The 19,453-nt window shown below is 40.5% G+C and overlaps 4 protein-coding genes across 5 annotated transcripts; 3 read left to right on the top strand and 1 right to left on the bottom strand.

Annotated features, from left to right (window-relative positions):
• Positions 1 to 99: 99 nt before the first annotated feature.
• atp5pb (ATP synthase peripheral stalk-membrane subunit b) lies at positions 100 to 4,292 on the bottom strand. Its single transcript, XM_085781798.1, has 7 exons — positions 4,189 to 4,292; positions 3,328 to 3,364; positions 3,059 to 3,204; positions 2,056 to 2,219; positions 1,707 to 1,832; positions 1,001 to 1,180; positions 100 to 350 (listed from the first exon to the last, which is right to left on the bottom strand). The coding sequence occupies exons 1-7, from the start codon at positions 4,214 to 4,216 to the stop codon at positions 282 to 284; spliced, it is 750 nt and encodes a 249-aa protein (XP_085637924.1). The 5' UTR covers positions 4,217 to 4,292; the 3' UTR covers positions 100 to 281.
• A 1,225-nt stretch (positions 4,293 to 5,517) lies between these two features.
• traf3ip3 (TRAF3 interacting protein 3) lies at positions 5,518 to 11,406 on the top strand. Its single transcript, XM_085781797.1, has 14 exons — positions 5,518 to 5,664; positions 6,386 to 6,808; positions 6,924 to 7,050; positions 7,146 to 7,263; positions 7,372 to 7,399; positions 7,521 to 7,550; positions 8,140 to 8,235; positions 8,976 to 9,047; positions 9,204 to 9,344; positions 9,498 to 9,635; positions 9,719 to 9,860; positions 9,937 to 10,082; positions 10,677 to 10,793; positions 11,027 to 11,406. The coding sequence occupies exons 2-14, from the start codon at positions 6,410 to 6,412 to the stop codon at positions 11,225 to 11,227; spliced, it is 1,755 nt and encodes a 584-aa protein (XP_085637923.1). The 5' UTR covers positions 5,518 to 5,664; positions 6,386 to 6,409; the 3' UTR covers positions 11,228 to 11,406.
• A 1,959-nt stretch (positions 11,407 to 13,365) lies between these two features.
• On the top strand, positions 13,366 to 15,302 carry dnase1l1l (deoxyribonuclease I-like 1-like). The gene is made up of 7 exons (XM_085781796.1): positions 13,366 to 13,631; positions 13,716 to 13,802; positions 13,892 to 14,010; positions 14,434 to 14,546; positions 14,686 to 14,843; positions 14,934 to 15,030; positions 15,129 to 15,302. The coding sequence occupies exons 1-7, from the start codon at positions 13,402 to 13,404 to the stop codon at positions 15,207 to 15,209; spliced, it is 885 nt and encodes a 294-aa protein (XP_085637922.1). The 5' UTR covers positions 13,366 to 13,401; the 3' UTR covers positions 15,210 to 15,302.
• A 155-nt stretch (positions 15,303 to 15,457) lies between these two features.
• Positions 15,458 to 19,106, top strand: LOC146984537 (uncharacterized). Of its 2 annotated transcripts, none has more exons than XM_085781791.1 (7): positions 15,458 to 15,496; positions 15,689 to 15,866; positions 15,968 to 17,776; positions 17,874 to 17,940; positions 18,048 to 18,117; positions 18,217 to 18,411; positions 18,514 to 19,106. In XM_085781791.1, exons 2-7 carry the CDS (start codon positions 15,824 to 15,826, stop codon positions 18,634 to 18,636), a joined length of 2,307 nt encoding a protein of 768 aa, XP_085637917.1. In that variant the 5' UTR covers positions 15,458 to 15,496; positions 15,689 to 15,823; the 3' UTR covers positions 18,637 to 19,106. The 2 variants fall into 2 exon arrangements, with proteins under 2 accessions (XP_085637917.1, XP_085637918.1); XM_085781792.1 differs by having other exon boundaries at positions 18,051 to 18,117; positions 18,514 to 18,814.
• The last annotated feature ends 347 nt before the right edge of the window (positions 19,107 to 19,453 follow it).

Raw genomic sequence — 19,453 nt, 5'->3', positions numbered from 1 at the left:
TTCCACAACACTAACGTCATCTTGAAAGATATAAGCAGAGGTTAAAGTGTTAAATGCAAGTAGAAAACCTGTGTAGTGTAAAAATACAAACGGCCAGTATAGGTTGAATAAGAGAACCATTTATTTTTACCATCAGCTGACGTGTAAATACTGTACACACCCATAATATTGACAGAGACAATCTTTAAAGAGGAAATAGTTTATTCTGTAAAGAAAATGAGCGTCTCGTCCTAGGACACAGAGTTGGGGTTAAGAGCGGTCTTCTCTGAAGACTTGACAGTTTAGGCTGTAGCCTTGGCCTTCGCCAGAGCCTTCAGGTCTGTGATGCACTTGGCGATGCTCTCCTTCTCCTGGAAAACAACAGAGAAACAGATGTGAAGCTCTGAGATCTCACAGGAAGAATAACAGAGGCTTAAAGTTAACTCTAACTGTATTTTGTTTATCCATTTTACCAGCTTCTAATGGCTTGACTTTGGCATTTTGTTGCCACAGAGGAAACACATTCATGTACAACAACAACAAAGATCCAGAGAGACTCCCTTTAGTGAATCAGAAACAGGCTGTGCCCTGGTTATCTGTCGTTGAGATGAGTCACAGATGAGAAGTTCAGAAGATAAACTGAACAATGCTGCCAGAGAAAATAATTTGACCAATCCTAACAACCCAATTGAGCACTGGAAAAAATGACTTAAAAGAAGAGCAACACAAGTGCAAGAATATATTTGCAATATACAGATATTTGATTACTGTTTTTGCAAAAGTTGAAAAGAATGAGGACAATCTGGAGCTGGAAAAAGGGTTTTCATCTACAAATCAGGGTACCTGGCCTAATTGTATTACCGGTACTCTGTATGAGCAAAAAAACTGAATCAGTCAAGGCACTAAGGTGTTTATCATCTGTCTGTAGTTGGTATCAAACAGGTACAGAGGTGCGATACCATCCCAGCCAGTGATGTGTACATTCATAAAAGCAATCTGACAGTCTGACCAAAAGACTGACCTGCTGAGGTGTGATGCTGCCAACAACGCTCTTCTCCACCCAGTTGACCATGTGCTCCTGCTCCATCCGGCGGTGGAGGTCCTGCAGGGCGATCTGATAGTCCAAGCGCCTCTTCACCTCATTGGTCACCATGTGTAGCCTCTCTCTGTAGTTGGTCTCCAACAGCATGGCCACGTTGTTCTAAAAGGGACAGAGAGGTCTTTGTCAGCACATTATAGAAATGTATGTGATCTAGCATTGGGTCACTAAAGTTTAAGTCAGTCTTTATATGCTTTTATTGTTTTGTAATTCAATCTGATTAAGTGGCAGCACTTAGTCTTAACTCAGTATTCTTTCAAAAAAAATCCTTTTCCCCACCCATGTAAAAGAAAGCTCATATTATAAAACAAACTATATACTGATAAACAACTAACATTCAGGAAGTTATTTTAAAAAGAAATTGAAGTACATGTATTGCTGCAATTCAGCAAGGCATTTTCCATACTTTTCTGGTTTCAGCTCCCCACACATCCATAGAGCTAACAAACCAGTTAAACTTGTGGCCAGCAGAGGGCGACAAACATCAAAGATTACATAATGATACATGTCGACTCCTTCAGCTCAAAGGGGTATAGGCCACATACAGTGGTGTCAGTGTGTCTGGTGTGAACACGAGACACTATAAATGTTGAAAATGTGGGGAAACACAAACATCTAGTATGCTCACCCTCTTAGCATCAAACAGCATTGATCTTCCCTCTGTCCTCCACTGCTCCTTCTTCTCGTCCTCAATGGCTTGGGCCAGGCTGGACACGGCAAGGTCCTTTGTCTCCTGAGCCTTGGCCACTTTTTCCTAAAAAAAACAAAACACACACACACACAAAAGGTTTACAAAAGGTGTGTGGAAAGATTCACTAAAGGGTTAAGACCAATAATTTCTAACAAAGTCTGTTGCTTGATTATGGCAACATCTGTCTCTTGTGCAAACATATTGTGGATGAGCATCCACACTTGGATACTATACTCCACAGGAAAAAAAGGAGCTAAAACACAGATGTACATGTCTGACAACATACCTCATTTAGTTTGTCAGCAAAAGCTGCAACACTGGGACCAAATTTCTTGACACCATAGACGATGACACAGCCGATGGAGGCGGCAGCGAAGGTCTCGTGGTTGACTACATAGATTTCCTTGGAAAGCATGTAGAGGAGGAGGCCAGTGCCCAGCATGTAAGGGCCTGGTGGAAAAATGTAGAAACGTTCATAGTGAGTGGAAGGTGGTTAGTGCAAGAGTGAGTTATAAAATACATTGTAAAGACCACACAGCGCTTTGTCACTGAGCTTTTAATCCTGTGCATATTCTCATTTGTCCAGGTCATAGTATCTCAAAGGAGGTTAAATCGAAAGCAACTGGACTTAGTTATTTGTCTGGGAAGACGTTTCACCTCTCATCCAAGAGGCTTCATCAGTTCATGTACGCATCTGACCAGGCTGGGACTGGGAGCTTTTAATGCTAATATTTATCAAATGAAGACAGGGCAACCAAGTGCAGTATAGGGTTGTGTTGCTTGTTTTACTCAATTCAATTTTTCAGTTTTATTTTTAACATTATCCTTTTACAACATGAAAAAAATACACATAATACAGCAGCAAACAGTGTGTTGCCCATGTGTGGTTACTGCTCCAGAGTCGTAACTTGGGCAAAAAGCATTCAGTGTTTGTGTTTTATATGTGTAACAGACATGACACTTGGTCTGCTCAGACACTCTGCCCTGTTAAATATAAGCTTAAATCTTACAGTTTTTGTGTCTGCCCCAAATTGATTTCTATTGGCAACTTTATATTCAAATCCTGCACTGAAGTGTCAATGAAGAACAATTTTTGTGCAAGATCACAATCACAGTTAGGTGAGTGCATGTTTATCTTGTATTAATCTCTTCTTGGATATATGTAAAGCACTTTGGATTGCCTTGTTGCTAAAAAGGTCCTCAACATACAAAAAAACCATAGGGACACACTTTATGACTTATTTACTGAGATCATCTCATCTCCAGCTTCTGGGCTGAACGCTACAGACCTGTCACTCCAGTCTTGGGGTACAGGAGCTGGAAAAGCTCCTCTGGGATGATGCCATGGCGGACTTTGCCTCCTTTTTCTGGCAGAGGAGGGACTGGGGCAAGACTCTGGGATGATGTGTGCAGAGAGCGAGATGCCTGGACCAGGCTGTGGATGGAAATACAGTTACCTTTCAGACCTTAGAGAATTTATGTTTTAAGTCAGTTATATTTGTCTTGTCTGTGATGAAAACAGTAAATAAATAAAACAGTTAGTGAAGAAGACACATACCCAGCTCCAAGGGGGCCGCTGGCTTTCAGGGAACTGGCTGCAAGAGAGAGAATAAACAGACATTAAGCACTTATCTGCAAGAAGTGCATGTTTTCATTCGTTTATTTTTAGAGTGTGAATTGTTATCTTTAATCAACATGAGGCTAAAACTATTTCCACCAAAGCTCAATATTGTAATTGACATGAGGCTAGGGACTTATTGCAGAATAGTTGATTTAGACTGCATAGGTTTAAACTGGATGTACAAGGTGTACAAACTATATTAGTGACTAATTGTCTGCAACTTTGAGGCAGATAAATAAAAAAAGATAAAAACAGTAACCTAATTTTAGATGGGATCATTTCACCACCGATAGCATAATATGAACAAAATGTCAAACTTCGTATCAAAATCTGTAAAAATCACACGTTAAGTTCACGTGCATTGCCAGATCTTGGTTGTGTCGTTACTCCAGACTCGCTGAGAGCAGAGGACTAGCTAGGACTAGAGGCTAGCTGTCAATAAGGTGACATTTGCAGGCGTGTAGAGCTAACGAGAAGCTAATGTAGCTCCTGTTTACCACCGTCAGCTGCCGACGTTTAATTGAGCTTTAATTTGTGGCTTTGGCACAATGGCCGTGGTGTTTATTAGCAATAGAGAAAGGGGGCTGCAGTCTTTGATCAGTTCAAACCGTTTAGTTCATGAGCTGACACTAAGCTTATTACCTCCAGTTAGCATTAGCATGCATCCCATTCAATGTGCGGCCTTCACTTTACCCTTCACACTCACTTTAAACTTTTACATCTCCTGCCTCTCTGTCTGGTCATGACAGAGCTGAGGGAAGGGTTTGTTAACGTGTTAAAATACAGAAGAGTGCATACCTGAAACTAATACGAGCCTGGACAGCATGGTTGAAGGACGAAAGTGCCGAGTTGTTGCTCCACCGGGCAGCCTTGTTTCGGCCTCTCTGTGCCCTTCTGCAAAGAAGAACCGTGAGGATGGCGGACACACGAGAAATCCACACGAACTATCGCGAGAGTAGAGATGAGCTCTGGTTTCAAAGGCGACGACCACCAGAAGGGGGTGCACCATCTACGTACATCAGAAAGGTGACATTCTGTATGACCTATGTGTATGACATTTGTTTCATCACTGTATGTACACACAAGTGTTTCGGTTGGATGTACAAAACTTTATTAGAAGGAAAAAAAACCGGACCCACGATCCAGCTGCAAGAAAATGACATTTTTGTTTGCTTTGAGGAAAATGGGAAGGAAAATGACCAAGAGGCATTAAAAACAAACTCTATTTTGGTCAAAAAAAATTTATGTAGGCCGACTTTTTTCTTCTTTCTTTTTTTTCACGATTTTTGTTTTGTTTTTGTTTTTTCCCTACTCTTTGTGTATATCATATTACCTCTGGCTAAAACAGTATTGTTCTGTATAATTGTTAATACATACATCCATGAGGTGCAGGCACCATAGACTGCCAAGCACTGATCAGTAAACTTAATTAGGGCCTTAATGAGTGCAATAAAAAAGGTGTAAGAGTATAAGTGGCTTTTTAAGGGTTGATATAAGGTCAGGCATAGATAGATTTCATTGATCCCATGTTACCAGGTTGCAGCAGGATAACAATAATTAAGAGTTAGGTTAAAGATAAGGGTTAAGAGTATAGGGTAGCTTTTGACTCTAGTTATACACACGATTACATGTAGTCATGCTGTGTTTAAATGATTTTGGCTTAAATAAATAATTATATAAAAAATAAAATAAAGTTTTCCCTTTATCTTTTTTATATGCTCCATAGACTGCAGTTTATCTGGATGCTTTTTAGATTTTAGGTTAGGTCTGTGACACTGCATAAAATACATAAAATGAAGGATTTAGTGCTTATATCTCTACCACACAGTTCAGCTGAGAGCCTTCAAATGTAAAACCCAATTGTAACCTTACTTTTCAGTTACAGTTAGTTCTCTGATTGTACCACAGTAACCCGTAACTCTAACCCCATAATACTAAAAACATTAAAACCTCCAGAGGCAACCACACACAGAGAAAAGAGCTCTGTCTCCCAAGTTGTGTGTTTCATCCCAGACTTTGCACAGGGGGAATTGACTGTCTGTAATCTTGGGGCCCACCCGTGTGTGGCATCAGTTTGGTGCGAGTGGCTGGTGAGATAGAGGAACATATGACGCTGTGGTTCTCTTCACTTCCTGTTAAATTATGCTCAACAGAAACAGCTACATGTGAAACACAGACAAAGCTCCCGGACATTATTTCAGAAGAGTGAGAAAATGGATGACTTCTCAGCCAGCTCATGAAGAGTTTTATCAACTGGATGAGATGGCGTAGTGGGTAAGCTTTGTGATACGTTTCTGCTTATGTAGCATTTTTTTTGCATAATCTTGTGCATTTTTACTCCGCAGACCCACTCAACAGTTGCCAGGGCCTAGTCTGTCTTTGATATGCTACTTTTTGATAATTAAAGGAGATTCCTAAGAAAAACACACCAGCACTGCACTATAACCTTTATTATACACTTACTAATACGACTATGCTCATATTTCTAGAGCTGCTACTTCAGCTTTTTCCACTATAGTAGACTCTTGTGGGTCACAGAGATTTGCTACTTTATCCTTCACTTTATTCCAAATATACATCTCATATAAATATGGAGCAAAGCCTGGTGCTGCAGATGACTAATATTCTTTTTTATTGGTGAAGCAGATAAAAGAAATTAAAAAATGTGTCAGCACCTTGTTTGACAGATGCAAATGTATAAAGTTTTAGACTCTATCAGCATTTTATACTAACTTGTATCAGTCACTTTAACAACTAGACAAACTTATAGTTTACATATTTTATATACTTTATCTTAGATGTACTTTATTTAGATGTAACATCTGAGCCATCACCCTGCACCTGCAACACATGAGAGTCATACTTTCAGCTCCTTGTAACATAACAATATACATATAGGCTACATATGTCATGCATAGATGCATTTGAGTCAAATTGCTTATGTGCTGCACATGTAATTATTAGAAATACTGATCGTGACTGTTGTCATTTAAAGGCTGTAACAGGCAGAGGAGCTGCCATGGACGCCCTGGCTGGAATAGAGCTCTCCACAGTGAAAGTCTTTGACCGAATAGTGGAGGTCAGAGCAGAGAAACGTGAACACCTGCGAGGAAAAAACAACGTGACTTCATGTCGCAGCCCTACGAGAGGGTTAGACACAAGACAGATAAAAACTGAATTGAAAGAAAAGAGGCAGCTTGAGTTTCTGAAAAGGAGATCGGTGAGCCCAGAGGAGTGTGGTCTGTCTACGAGGAAGAAAGCGTCACCTAAGACATTCTCAGTGAAGTATCACAGTTCAAGCAGCAAGGCCAACACATATCATACAAATATCAAAACTAGTCCTACTGCTAACGGACATCCAAAGATGGTATTAACACCAGGCCGAGGCAAAACCGACAGCCCAAGCAGTAGCACATGGGTAAATAAAAGAAAATTATTTGGAGTCATATTTTACCAGATCCATGTTTCATCTTTTCCGCTCCAAAGAGGGTTACATAAATACCTATGTTTCCCCTCTCCTCTCCTTTCCCCAGGCTTCATTATGGCCAGAGCAGACGATGAAGCAAGAGAAAGGCCATTCAATGAAGCAAGTATCTACCTCCACAACAGTTATGAAGGAGTTGGATCAGCACAGGATGAGTAGAGAGAACAGTAGTAATGGTGAAAGTCTTGTTAGCTACATAACATTTTGATTAGTGACCCTCACATTTGATTTTTCATACTAATAAAGCTGTTTTCTTCCTCTCCTCTTAAAGCTAAAAAGACAAGCGTCAAAACAGTCATCCGACCAGAACAAATTCACCAAAAATCCTCTCAACGTACTGAAAATGTTTTAAAAACAAAGGTGCTTCGAGAGGCTGGTGTGCAGACAGAGTGAGTGTGGCTTACTGTAAATCTCCATGAAATCTCATTCATTCATATCAGAAACAGCTGCGATCAGTGTTTTATGTTTGTGTAATGCCTCCCTCCCCCTCCCAACAGGTCTGGCCTTGTCACTATCAAAGAATCAGTAAGTGTCAGACTAATGCTTTGTATCCTGTGGCTGTAAACTGCAGATTTAGATTTAAAAATATATACGTATATATATACATTTAACTTGTTATTCTTGTCTCTTGTTTGTCAAATAATAGGATATCCAAAGATTAGCTGACTACCTGCAGGTAAGCCAACTGAAATCTTTCCAAAGTTCATTCTTTAAAGGCAGGCTTAAAATAACAAATACATGAAAAGTTATAATCAATAATCTCCCTCAAAGACTTTTTGCTTTGACTTGTTTTGGTGACTATGACCTGTGACATTTGCTGCCTTGTGTCAGCTAACGTTAGCATCCGTTAACTAGATGTTGCTGTGTAACTAAACTGACATTATTATTGAAGTTTGTGGCTCTTCTCCACTTGTGCTCTACTGTTAAACTACATTATGCCATGTGTTGTGTCTCATTTGTGGCCACAGTGGGTGGTTTTCAGTAAACTGAACTAGTTTTGTTTCTCAATGTTGCAGTTAGCATCTTGTAGTAGTCAAGTGCCTGACTTTTAATTTAATAGGATGATTCAGTTTCATATTCAGCATCATTAGTTTTTTTTTTAATTATTATTATTCTAGCATCATTAACTTAATTAGTAACCTAACTGATCTTGAGTGTTACAGTAGCTGACTGGCTGCTGATTGTTGTCAGCTATATTCAGTATGAGCGAGTTGTTGTACTGTAATGTGACTGTAGTGTGTCGTCTGCTGTCTGGTTTTTATCAGGAGGCTCTGTGGAGAGAGGAGGCCGTGAAAAAGAAGCTGGCAGCCCTCCAGGACGGCACGACAAACCTTGTCAACTCCTCTAACATAATATGGACGGTAAGACTCTCTCTGTCTCTATCCACAGCCCTGTTCAGCCCTGTTGTGCACAACTTGTATTTTCTAATTACAGTTTCCAAACACCAATAACCTCATTCACCTTTTACAGCGTCACAGTGTTGCTGCTTCATCGTTATTTGGTTTGCTGGTTGATGTGATACTGGGTTTTTCTCTGTAACAGTGAAGTGCAGCGTCTGTGCATCACTGCTCGTGTCTCAGGAAGTTCCTATGCAGTCTGTGGTTTGGAGCTTCCTGCTTCCGCCCTCGTCTATACTGCACAAGAGGAGCGTACGCTGTCATTCTTATACAGGAAGGGAGTGGCAGTCAGTAGCTGTTATAGGTGCCCTCCATCCTTATCAGCTCTGTTTTATCTGCCCTGCAGGGAAATGTTACTTGTGTTACTTATGTTACTTGAAATACCTGATGATCAATTCATTCAGTTTAAAAGTTTGTGTTTGTCATCAGCAAATTAAAGTAAAGTTAAGTGAGTGAAGTTGTTTCTTGCAGGTTTGTTATTACCAGGCGAGATATGACGTCTTTTTTCCACTCTTGAAACAGTGTAGTGTTGCAGCCCGTGCAGACAATCTGATCTTTTCTGTTCTCACTGAAGCAGCAAGTTGCGTTTATGCACCAGTAGGCACAGACTGTGAAAGGACGTCCTATTACAGATTTAGGTGTATCAATTTTCCATCTGCAGGTTACAGCGTGACACTCAGTCATTTCCTCTCTAACCCACACAGGCTCGCTGCAGTGAAGACCTGCTCAGAAACAAGATCAAGGCTCTAGAGTCACAGCTGCAAGTCTGCCTGCAGGTAAGAAAAGCAGCCGGTGGTTAAAGAAGCCACCACTGTGTTTTTTTATTTTAAATCATGCAAGGGGTAGACAAAAAAGAAAAAAACAGCCAGTCTGGCTCTACACTGTCACTCTGTCATTTCTCTGTCCAACTCGGTGGTGTGTTATCTTTACAGAAGTTTCCCAAAGATGGAGTGAAGAAACTAGTGGTACAGATGGAGAAGCAGAAACTGATATATGAAGAGAAGGCCCTGGTTGCCCTGCAGAAGGCCACACAGGAGAAAGCCGAGGCTCTCAGCAAGGCCGAGACACTGCAGGTCAAACAAACCACACTCTTTCAGTTTAACTGTCACTGACATACTTTGGTTGTCTGGTGATGTATGTGCTCTGTTCCCATAACAGAAGGTCAGGATGATTTCAGTCTCAATACTGCGGCTGAATTTTGAACTCTGTGTGTTTTGCGGTAGCAGGAGTTGCTCATAACAGCCAAAGCAGAGGGACTGAGGTGGCAAAGCCTGTATGAGGAGCTGAAGCTGAGCTCTGGACGACTCAGGGAGAATCAGCACCTCAGTAATGAGCAACTGCAACAGCTGCACAGCCAAGTGGAGGTAACGTGTACCGTTGAAATAATGTGCACGGTCAGAAGTTTGAATGTCAGCAGACAAAAAAAACATGTGTTTGTCTGGTGCAGCTGTCCAGAGCCAGAGAGGCTGAGCTGAGGGAGGAAGTGGTGTTACTACAACAGGAGAAGAAGGAGCTAGAGTACAACATTCGCCTGCTGGAACAGGACAATGAGATTTTAAGAGAGGAAATTGAGCAGATCAGTAAGTCATGTCGGGTTTTTTTTCCCTTAATGCTGCAAAGCCACTTTCAGCCTCTGTCTGTGAGTAACTTTCTGTTTCCTGGTAGATGGCGACAATGGGACCCAGGACTTTCTGATGCAGGATAGTCTGACGTCAGAGGAAGCAGAGCCACAACTTGTGCTGAGGAGAGACTCTCAGGTGGAGGAGCAGCTCCGCCACACTGAGGAGAAACTTCGGCTAAAGGAGAGAGAGGTACAGTAATGTGGGAGTACCACAGTGCACTGCACCACATTCACGACCTTCATGCTTTGTTTGATTCAGAGCTGCACACAGGTAATAATTACAGTTATGTGTCTCTCAGTTTAAGATAAGTATGAACCCACTTTGGATGAGAGAAAAGGAATACCCTTATTTACTGTGCAGAGACTGACGCATAATGCTCCATCAGGGAGAAGCATTTAGATTTATTTTCATATAATATTGATATTCTAACGGCATCTCAGATGCTTTTACATATTTCTTTTTAAAAAGGCACTATATATTTTCTGCAAATCATTTATATTTGGATATATTACCAAAATAAAGTTCTCCATGCCAAATGTATTTAAAATAAATAGATGTATTTCATATCACATGTATCTCTGGAAAGAAGATCTATAGAAGATTTATATAAGTAAATACTGGCACACTTATAAAAACGTATTTTGAGTGGACTGTGGCTAAATACAACCTACATGTTTGCCGCCCATATGGTGTTTGTCTGTGTGTGTGTGTGTGTGTGTGTGTGTGTGTGTGTGTGTGTGTGTGTGTGTGTGTGTGTGTGCTTGTGTGTGTGTGTGCGTATAGTGTGAGGAGCTGCAAACAGAGCTGCATGCCATGGAGCAGGAGTGTCAATCGAGCCAGGCCCGGCTGTCGCAGTGCAGGGACGAACTCCGGCAACTCAGCCACCGACGCAGGAGAACGGTGAGGAGTGTGTGTGTGTGTGTGTATGTGTGTGTGCATTTAGGGGAATTTGAGACTTAATGTCCTTGCTATACTCAAGTGCTCTCACTAGCCCTTAGGTTGTGTGAGCCAACCAAAATGAATTATTTCACTCTGTTTGTTCCACTATGTCATTTACACTGTCTTCACTGCAGTAAAAACCAGAGCAGCTGCAGCTCAGTTTAACCTGGAGCTTTTCTTCCCTCTCTCTTCAGACTTCATCTGGCTCCTGGTGGAAGGTGCTAATGTTCTTCCTCCTCCTCCTCGCTGTGGCGGGGGTTGCCATGTTGTGGCTATGGCATCCTCCTTTCAGGGAGCAAGTTGAGGACCTGTACTCAGACATAGAGACACGCATCGAAGACTATCTCTTGGAAATGGCCTCACCTCAACACTCAGGCTGTTTTAGACCAATATGATTATTTCTTTGCTCAGGAATGTTGTTGTTTTTTTTTGTTAGGGTCATTTGTTGTTGCTGTCGTTATTTTGGAAATGATATTTTAATGGCTATAGTTCTTTAATATTTCATAAAGTGTGTGTGTGATGTCAGATGACATTGTGTTGAAATGGGAAGGATGTGCTCCACGTGTGTGCAAAAAGTGTGACGACCAGTGTGAAAAATGTCAATATGTTAGCAAAAGAGTTGGGAGCAGAAAAATAGAAATGACCTTTGTACTGTAAACTGAATGTTGAGTTAAGAAGGTATATACATCATGTAATTCTCTCAACTCCTGTGAGGAGGAATTACATCAGTACTATGAGGTATCAGGGAGCTGCAGATTCACTGTGGCTCAAAATGGCTTTTAAAAAGAGAGAGTATGCACAATAAACGTGCTGTTTAGTGTTTTATATTTTATTAAATAAATGCTCTTACCGCAATGTTACTGTTTGTCATCTTTCATTCAAATAACTGTGAGAGACTACTGGTTCAAAAGTATGTGGAAAATGTACCATGCACCAAGATTGTGTCAGTGGGTCACTTGTCATGGGTGTCATATTCGTAGATAAAGATTTTACGTAAAAAATAATTTCATACTCTTACAAAACACAGACCAGAGCACCACTGTTTTCTGACCTTTTCACCTTGTGACCAGTTATGAAAAATCAGTATCCTATTGATGCCATTTATTTCCCTTTATCATGTCTTTGTGTTTTGTTTACTGAAGATTCTTCTCACATGGTTTCTTCAGTTTGAGTGTAAGATAAACTCAGGGGTAAAAACATAGCACATCAACAAATATTATAGAAAAAAGACATGGAAAACATGAATTTCTCATTTTATACTTAACTGGTCATCAAATGATGCCTCAGCTTTCAGATGACACGCATAATTAGCTTACTAAAGTCGTATAAAACTTACTGTGCCTGAACAGCTACAATATAATTTAGGAACCATTTTTCCATTAATCAAGTACCTTTACTTTCATTACCTTGGGTATATTTCAATTAGTGTGCTGTACTTCACCTGGCATAAATTGGCATAAATACTCATTTAAAAGTAAAAGTTCTTACTTTAAAAGGAGTTAAGAAGTATTAATACACCTAATATGAGTAAAGGTATACGTTAAAAAACAATATGACCCCTGTAAGACTTTCATTAAAACAAATAAAACTGTAACACTTAGTCATCATTAACATTGTAACTGGTTGAGCCATATTTAAGTTTGCATCACATTTTAAGGAATCACACTTTTAATCTATCCTATCTAACTTTAGTCTGACAAACACAGCGAAATGTTGCTTCTAACATTTTCTGAGTGAAAGAAGCAAAATGCAAATACTCAATTAAAGATGTAGTTTTTTATTTCAACCACATTGGAAATAAATTCAATGAACAGAGCTATAGAAGAAGAGTTGTGCTGTTTCAAATCTATAATGAGTCTTTTTGATGGCTAATTTTAGTATCAGTTTTGTTACTCTTTTCCAGCTTATACCAGATCATGAAGATCATTACAGGAAAATCCTTTTTTCTGCAAAGATAATAGATCAAAACAGAACAAAAAAACAGAGAAAAAAGAGACAATGACTTTCACTGCAAATGTTAGATACATTTCAATGGAGATCCATCCGATAACAGCTACGACTGTGTCTGTGCAGTCTCGGTGTTGTGTTGTCACTGTGTGGTAACTCGCTGTTGCTCATGTGTTTGATATGTGGTAAATTCTACACTAATGTTCATGAAGCATGACACATGGTAGCGTCTATTGTCCGATTACGCTCAAACTTAGAGACAAAACACACTCGAAGCTGAGTGGGACGGAGCTATTGTCCATTGTATTCAGAGGTTTTAACTGTTCCAGATAATGTGCTATTCTCAACAGGCACTGACACAGCACATCCGTCACACTGATCTGCAGCTCCTGTCTTTTCACCCACGCTTACCTGTATGTTCCCCAAATACACAGCTGGTCACTGAAGAGATGGATCTTTGCTGCACTGAGGTCAGTCTCCTGGTTAAACTGGCGCTGAAGGTTAGAGGCAGTGGTGTGGGTACTGTGGGCACTGAACTTTTTTTTTGTTACACATTTCACAATATGACAAAAGGGATCTTGCCAAACTCTCTTTCACTTACAGAGTGATATTTCTCCGTACGATGAGGACCGCAGTTCTGCTGTTTGTCGTGGCGTTGTGTGCGTTCAGCGTCACGTCTTCGCTGAAAATCTGCGCTTTCAACATTCAGAGCTTTGGTGAAGCGAAGGCAAACAACAAGAAGGTTATGGGGCTTCTCCTGAAGATCCTGTCTCGATGCGATTTGTGTCTTATTCAAGAGGTCAGAGACTCAAAGGGAGAAGCAATACAAGCCTTGGTTAAGGAGCTGAACAGGTACAAGCATCTGTAGGTTATACACACATAACTCAACATCCTCAGCTTTGGTGTTACTGTGTTGACTGTTGTTTTTGTCTGCAGATATGACAAATCCAACTCATACTCCTTTGTGGAAAGTGAGCGGCTGGGGAGGAACACCTACAAGGAACAGTATGTCTACATATACAGGTAACCCAGACTGCTTATCAAGCATGACCCCTTATACTGTCAGTGGTCAGTTCAACATTATGTCCTCGATCTCCTCTGTTTTCCTCCAGGAACAACATGTTGACAGTCAAAGAGCATTATCAATATCCTAAACTACAGGAAGGAACAAATGAAACTGATGTTTTCTCCAGAGAGCCTTTCATCGTCCGCTTCCACTCACCCACAACATGTAAGATTAATGAAGGATGTGTCTGGAAGCATACAGTCTACTGCTCTCATCAGTCATGTATTTCTCGAGGATACTTGATGTTTTGCAAATGTAAACATCATACGCTGGTTTCAGAAACCTTGATATGCTGAGTTAGAGCAGTTTACCCTGGTTTCTAATCTTTCTATACCATGTGTACAGGTGAGTCCAATCTCAGTTTTAATGAAGCAGCTAGTTAGTAAAACATACATGATGATAATATTTATGTCATAAAATGAATTTTAAAAATGCAACATTTACCATAGTTAGATAGCAAATCAGCCTGCCAGAAACCAAACCAAATGTCCAGAGATTAAGGATATGAATGACCAGGGTACAGGGTACTTAAAATGTAAACATTAATTTAAATGTGTTTTTTTTTTGTTTTGCTTTTGCTTTTTCCAGTGGTGAAAGATTTTGTTCTAATTGGTCAGCACACTTGTCCCAAAAATGCCATGAAAGAGATGGATGAACTGTACACTGTCTTCAGAGGGGTTAACAGGAAGTGGAAGACTGATGTAAGTCAAATCATATCATTATCATGGATGGATGGATGGAGATGCTCCGAATTCTTCTGTTTGGCCTAGCGTTGGTTTCTCTACAAATCTCGATCTGTTGAACTTTTTCTTTCTGAACTGTTTCTTTCCTTCACACCAGAATGTGATTATCCTTGGGGATCTCAACGCCGACTGCAGCTATGTCACCATCAAGGGCTGGAAAGGAGTACGCTTGAGGAGTGACCCCAAATTTCGTTGGCTAATTGGCGATGATCAAGACACCACTGTCCGAAAGAAGACACAATGCGCCTATGACAGGTCAGTGATGCATGAAAACTGAATCACTGAGCTTTTGCCCATTAGACAAAGTGATTTCTCACAATAATCCTTCCACATTTCCACCAACAGGATTATTGTCCATGGGCGTGAAATTATTTCCAGTATAGTCCCAGATTCAGCTCAACCGTTCAACTTTAAAGAAAATTTCCATCTAACTGAGGAGGAGGTAAAATTGTTGCTTTGAAAACTTCAGCTTTTTTAAAGTTCAGTTTTCTATGTGACATGAACATCATCATTAATCCTGATCTCACGGCGGCTTTTCAGGCTCTTGAAGTGAGTGACCATTTTCCAGTAGAAGTTGACCTCAAGCCAAACCACCGGTACCTCCTCCGCCATGAACTGTGAGCCACTCGCCTATCAACAATCCAGGATTTCTTGATTTTAACTGCAGTTTTACTTGATTTTAGTCCTCAAAATAAATCAAAGTATCAAAACAGACTTTTCAATGATAAGTATTTTTCTTTTTAAATGATTCTAATTTATCTTGAAAGTGCCATCTCAGTTACATAAGACACCAATAAACATGAGCAGTTTCAGTGTGAAGGAACCGTATGTTTGACTGCTGCAGCTTATGCTGTGCGTCTGAAACCAAAACCACATCAAAGCCCACATCATTTCATGAGCTCATGAAGGTACGTTCCTACAGCAACACAAAAACTGTACTTTTGTAACTTTTAAACTTTTTTACAGAGAAACTTCTCAAACATTTAAATTTTGCTTTTTTATGACAGGCTCGGATATAGACAGATGTAGACACTTACTGTTAAATATTTAAGCAAATGTTTTAGTTTTGATGTGTAACTTTTGCACCGTCTGTCTGACAGGAAGCCACTTGCAGCAGCAAGAGAGGAGTTACTTTGCGCTCTCTTCCTTTCTGAGAGACGAGATTATCAGTAGCAATGCATTAATTTTGTCTTGATATAACTCCTTTTAAACTATCAAGTTGTCTATTTGCAAAGATGGAACAAAGTCTCTCTGACCTACTAAGTGATGCATTTTCAGGTAAGAAGTTACAACAAGTTACTACTAAGTTTTAGTATTATGGCAATTATTCTTTGAACTGTTCAAAAAAGGGTAACTGTCAATTCACGATGTTGTTACAGAGCCGTTTGTTCCATCATTCCCTGATGAAGATTCGGACTTTGAGAAACTAAATTTTGATGAAAAGTTTGAAGAAGAGAAGGCAGGCAGCTCTGATGAAAATGTAACAACAAAGGAAGACAGGGCTCTGCACCAGGAAGCAACTAGTGAAAGCACAGTGTTGTCTAACATGGAAACCAAAGATGTAAACACGGCTGAAAGTACTGATGAAGAGCAGTTTGATGATGGAGGTGTCGCAGTCGGTCTCATGAGCACGGACAGAGCACTAGAGGAGGATTACACAAGCTCAGATGGAGATTCTGCACAGGAAGGTTCTGTCTCTGGAGAAGATGAAAAAGAAGATGAGGAGGAGGATATAGGAGCAAGAGAGAAACTTGGGAATTTGTTGATGTCAGTTTGCTGCGGTGATGACTTCAGCCATGATGATAAAGAGGACAGGATCTTTGCTGAGGGACAACTTCTGTCCCCGGAGGACACTGAAAACCCTCAAGTTAGAAACGAGGAGCAAGGTGAGAGCGAGAGCGATGAGGAAGTGTCCTATTTCGGGCGAATCCCTGAACGTGGCAATGAGATGATGATGGTAAAAGGTGATGGGGTTGAAGTGGATGAGCAAGAAGAGGAAGAAGAGGAAGAAGAGGAAGAAGAGAAGCAAGAGGACTCGTCTGATTCTGAGTGTGAGGGCATGAAAGTCGAACAAGAAGATAACGCTCTTGCTCAGTGCTTTGAGCAGGAGGTTGAAAATCCAAACGGAGGTGAAGCTGTCACAGCCACTTTGGACTTTCCAGAAATATCAGTGCAAAATCTGCAGGATCTCATTGCTGAAGTTGATAGTGAGGAATATGTAGAGAAAATGAAGGAATTCTCAGGGGAGGAGCATCAAGAGGCGGGTGAGTGCATTGCAGATTATCCCTCAGACTTTTCTTCATGTGAATATGTAGAAGAGGGAGTCAAAAATCAAGAAAGTGACTCGCAGTCAAATGTGTTGCCTCATCCACTTGACAGCACCTCGAATTCAAAACAGAGCATGTGCCCAGAGGGAGAGGTGACAGATGCAACATGGATGGGAAGAGAGAAGTACACTGATGATGAGGGAGATGGGTATTTGTACAGCAGAGACCTGGAGATGTACGCTGATAGGTTCAGGAGTTACGATGCGGGAGCTGCAGAAAATGACAGAGGGAAATGTGAGAATGCGTTGAGCGATGCAGCTGTGCAAGGGTGTGATGATGGAGGTGAGACAGATGAGACAGATGAGAGTGATTCCTACAGCTCCAGTGACGACGATGACGTCCAAGTGAGGAGGAGAGACGAGGGCCTCTTGAATAACATGTGTTTAGAAGATCTAGAGGACAGTCGGCTTTACAGTGGGAGCGCTTCTGCAATTTCCGGATGGAGCGTCTCTGATGATCAACACAGCACAAAGAACAGAGAGGATCAATCATATCTCAGCAAAAGCTGGGATTTTGATGTGTCAAACACTGCTCCAACTCTGTCTGAGGACTTGTTAACCACAGAAGACACAGACACAGCAGAGGCATCACTTTCAGAGGTGAGTCAGCATCCTGCAGCAGACGTCAACAGCTATTTCGTGGTACAGAGAGAGGACAATACGAACACAAGCCAGTCTTACCAGGGCTCTGTGGACGACAGCTTCTTCTTCAACGCTGAGGTCAGGACATCTGAGGCCACGGAGCTGGGACAGCTGGGAGATGACGAGTATGAAGACGACAGGAACTGGGAACAGGAGCAGGAGAGAATCAAAGCTTTCTATGAGTTTTATGATGACAGTGATGGGGAGAATGACAGAGAAGGTGAGTGTCAATGAAATGGGTATATGGTATAAGCAAGTCTTGCATACAGTACAGTATATGCCACAATTCATTTGTTTCCATTTGTGTTTTTTTTTAGAGAGGCAGATAAAAGTTCAGTTTTGTTCAAATCCATTGTCTCAAGTCATTCACTATGAAACGGACAGGTAAGAGGAATTTCTTGTCTGCATAACACATTGTCTCTTGACCAATAACTACAACCTGAGCTTGATAGATTCAACCAGAAACTCTACTCTCTTTCTTTTCTTCTCAGCAGTGACAGAGATTCACTCAGTAGCTCCGTCGACAGGGAGGATGACCTGAGCTCTGCAGAAACATCTGAAGTGAGTTGAAATTATCATTTGCATGTGGTCACACTTGAAAACACACACAAAAATGAAGACATGAATGCATTGTTGTAACTGCTTTGTCTGCGCTTATAGGACCAAAGGGAGCCTGACGACACCCTTCAAGTGATACCTGCTTGTGATCCCCCCAATACTCTGCCAGAGAGTGTGCCACAAAGAGTGCCACAAAGAGTGCCACAAAGTGTGCCAGAGAGTGTGCCAGAGAGTATGCCAGAGAGTGTGCCTGAAAGTGATCTCAACGACACACAAATCTGTACCAGAAAACACAAGGTGTGTGTTCACTGGCCATTACTGGACATTCATTCATTTCATTTCATTTGTCCCTAAATTGTTTTGTCATTTGTAAACATCTCCTGTGTTTGTCTCCTGCAGTGTCTCGGCATTCTGAAGAAGATCCTAAAGATGGGTCTGGTGATAGGGACAGGCTTGCTGTTGTACTGGATGGCCACTGGCGAACCAGAGTGGCTAAGCCCACCATCTTTCTCCTGGGGCTAAATTAGTTTTTGGCCATTAAAACATGTTTGTAAGTTTTCACATGAGGAGAGAAACATCCAAAATAACAATATGGATTTGTAAAAATGCATTTTAAAGTGCTGGATATTGAAAATTGTGAACTATTGCCTGTAATATGCAACATTGTGCTTAATAAAGATGTATCTTTGTTTAAAATGTTGCTTATGTTTTCATATATACTTCTGGTCATTTCAACTAGTGAGGAGCATTAATCATTGATTATCACTTTGTGGTAGAAAGTGACTATTTCTATTTTCTGCTTCTTTCTTCTTTGTCTTCACCTCATATGGAAATCATACATTTTACTTTACTGCAAACCTCATAGCAATGTATAGCCTACAAGTAACCCAAATAAAATTAATAAAATTCGTACATGAAAATATCTACTGAACCTGTAAATGATCATAAATTGTTTAATTATGCAAAATGGCAGAATAAAGCCTGTTTTATCTAGGCCTACTAACAAAAGTAAAAACGAAAGAAAATGAAATGAAACAAAAAAAAACTGCTGCTGTAGGTTAATACATTAATGTTAAACTGTAATACCGTATTTGTTAAGAGGAAAAAATGTCTCTAACTATGAAGATATTTATGTTTCTTAATCCTACATAATACCGACTCAAATTTGATTGACAATTACATTTGTAAAATGTACTCTTACACAAATGTAACTTGTAGCTAACATTAACTTGTAACAGCTAATGTTTACAATATGGATATACAATGTTTTAGCCATGGTTTTAGTCTTACCGTTTGTGGTTATTAATAATATCAGCCTGCTGGTGGCGATGTTTCATTT

The sequence above is a fragment of the Trachurus japonicus genome, chromosome 7 (genome assembly GCF_045865225.1).
Source record: "Trachurus japonicus isolate A0001 chromosome 7, Traja_1.0".
NCBI classification, from domain to species: Eukaryota; Metazoa; Chordata; class Actinopteri; order Carangiformes; family Carangidae; genus Trachurus; species Trachurus japonicus.
Note: the sequence above shows the minus strand (reverse complement) of the source record. Positions and strands in the feature narration are given on the sequence as shown.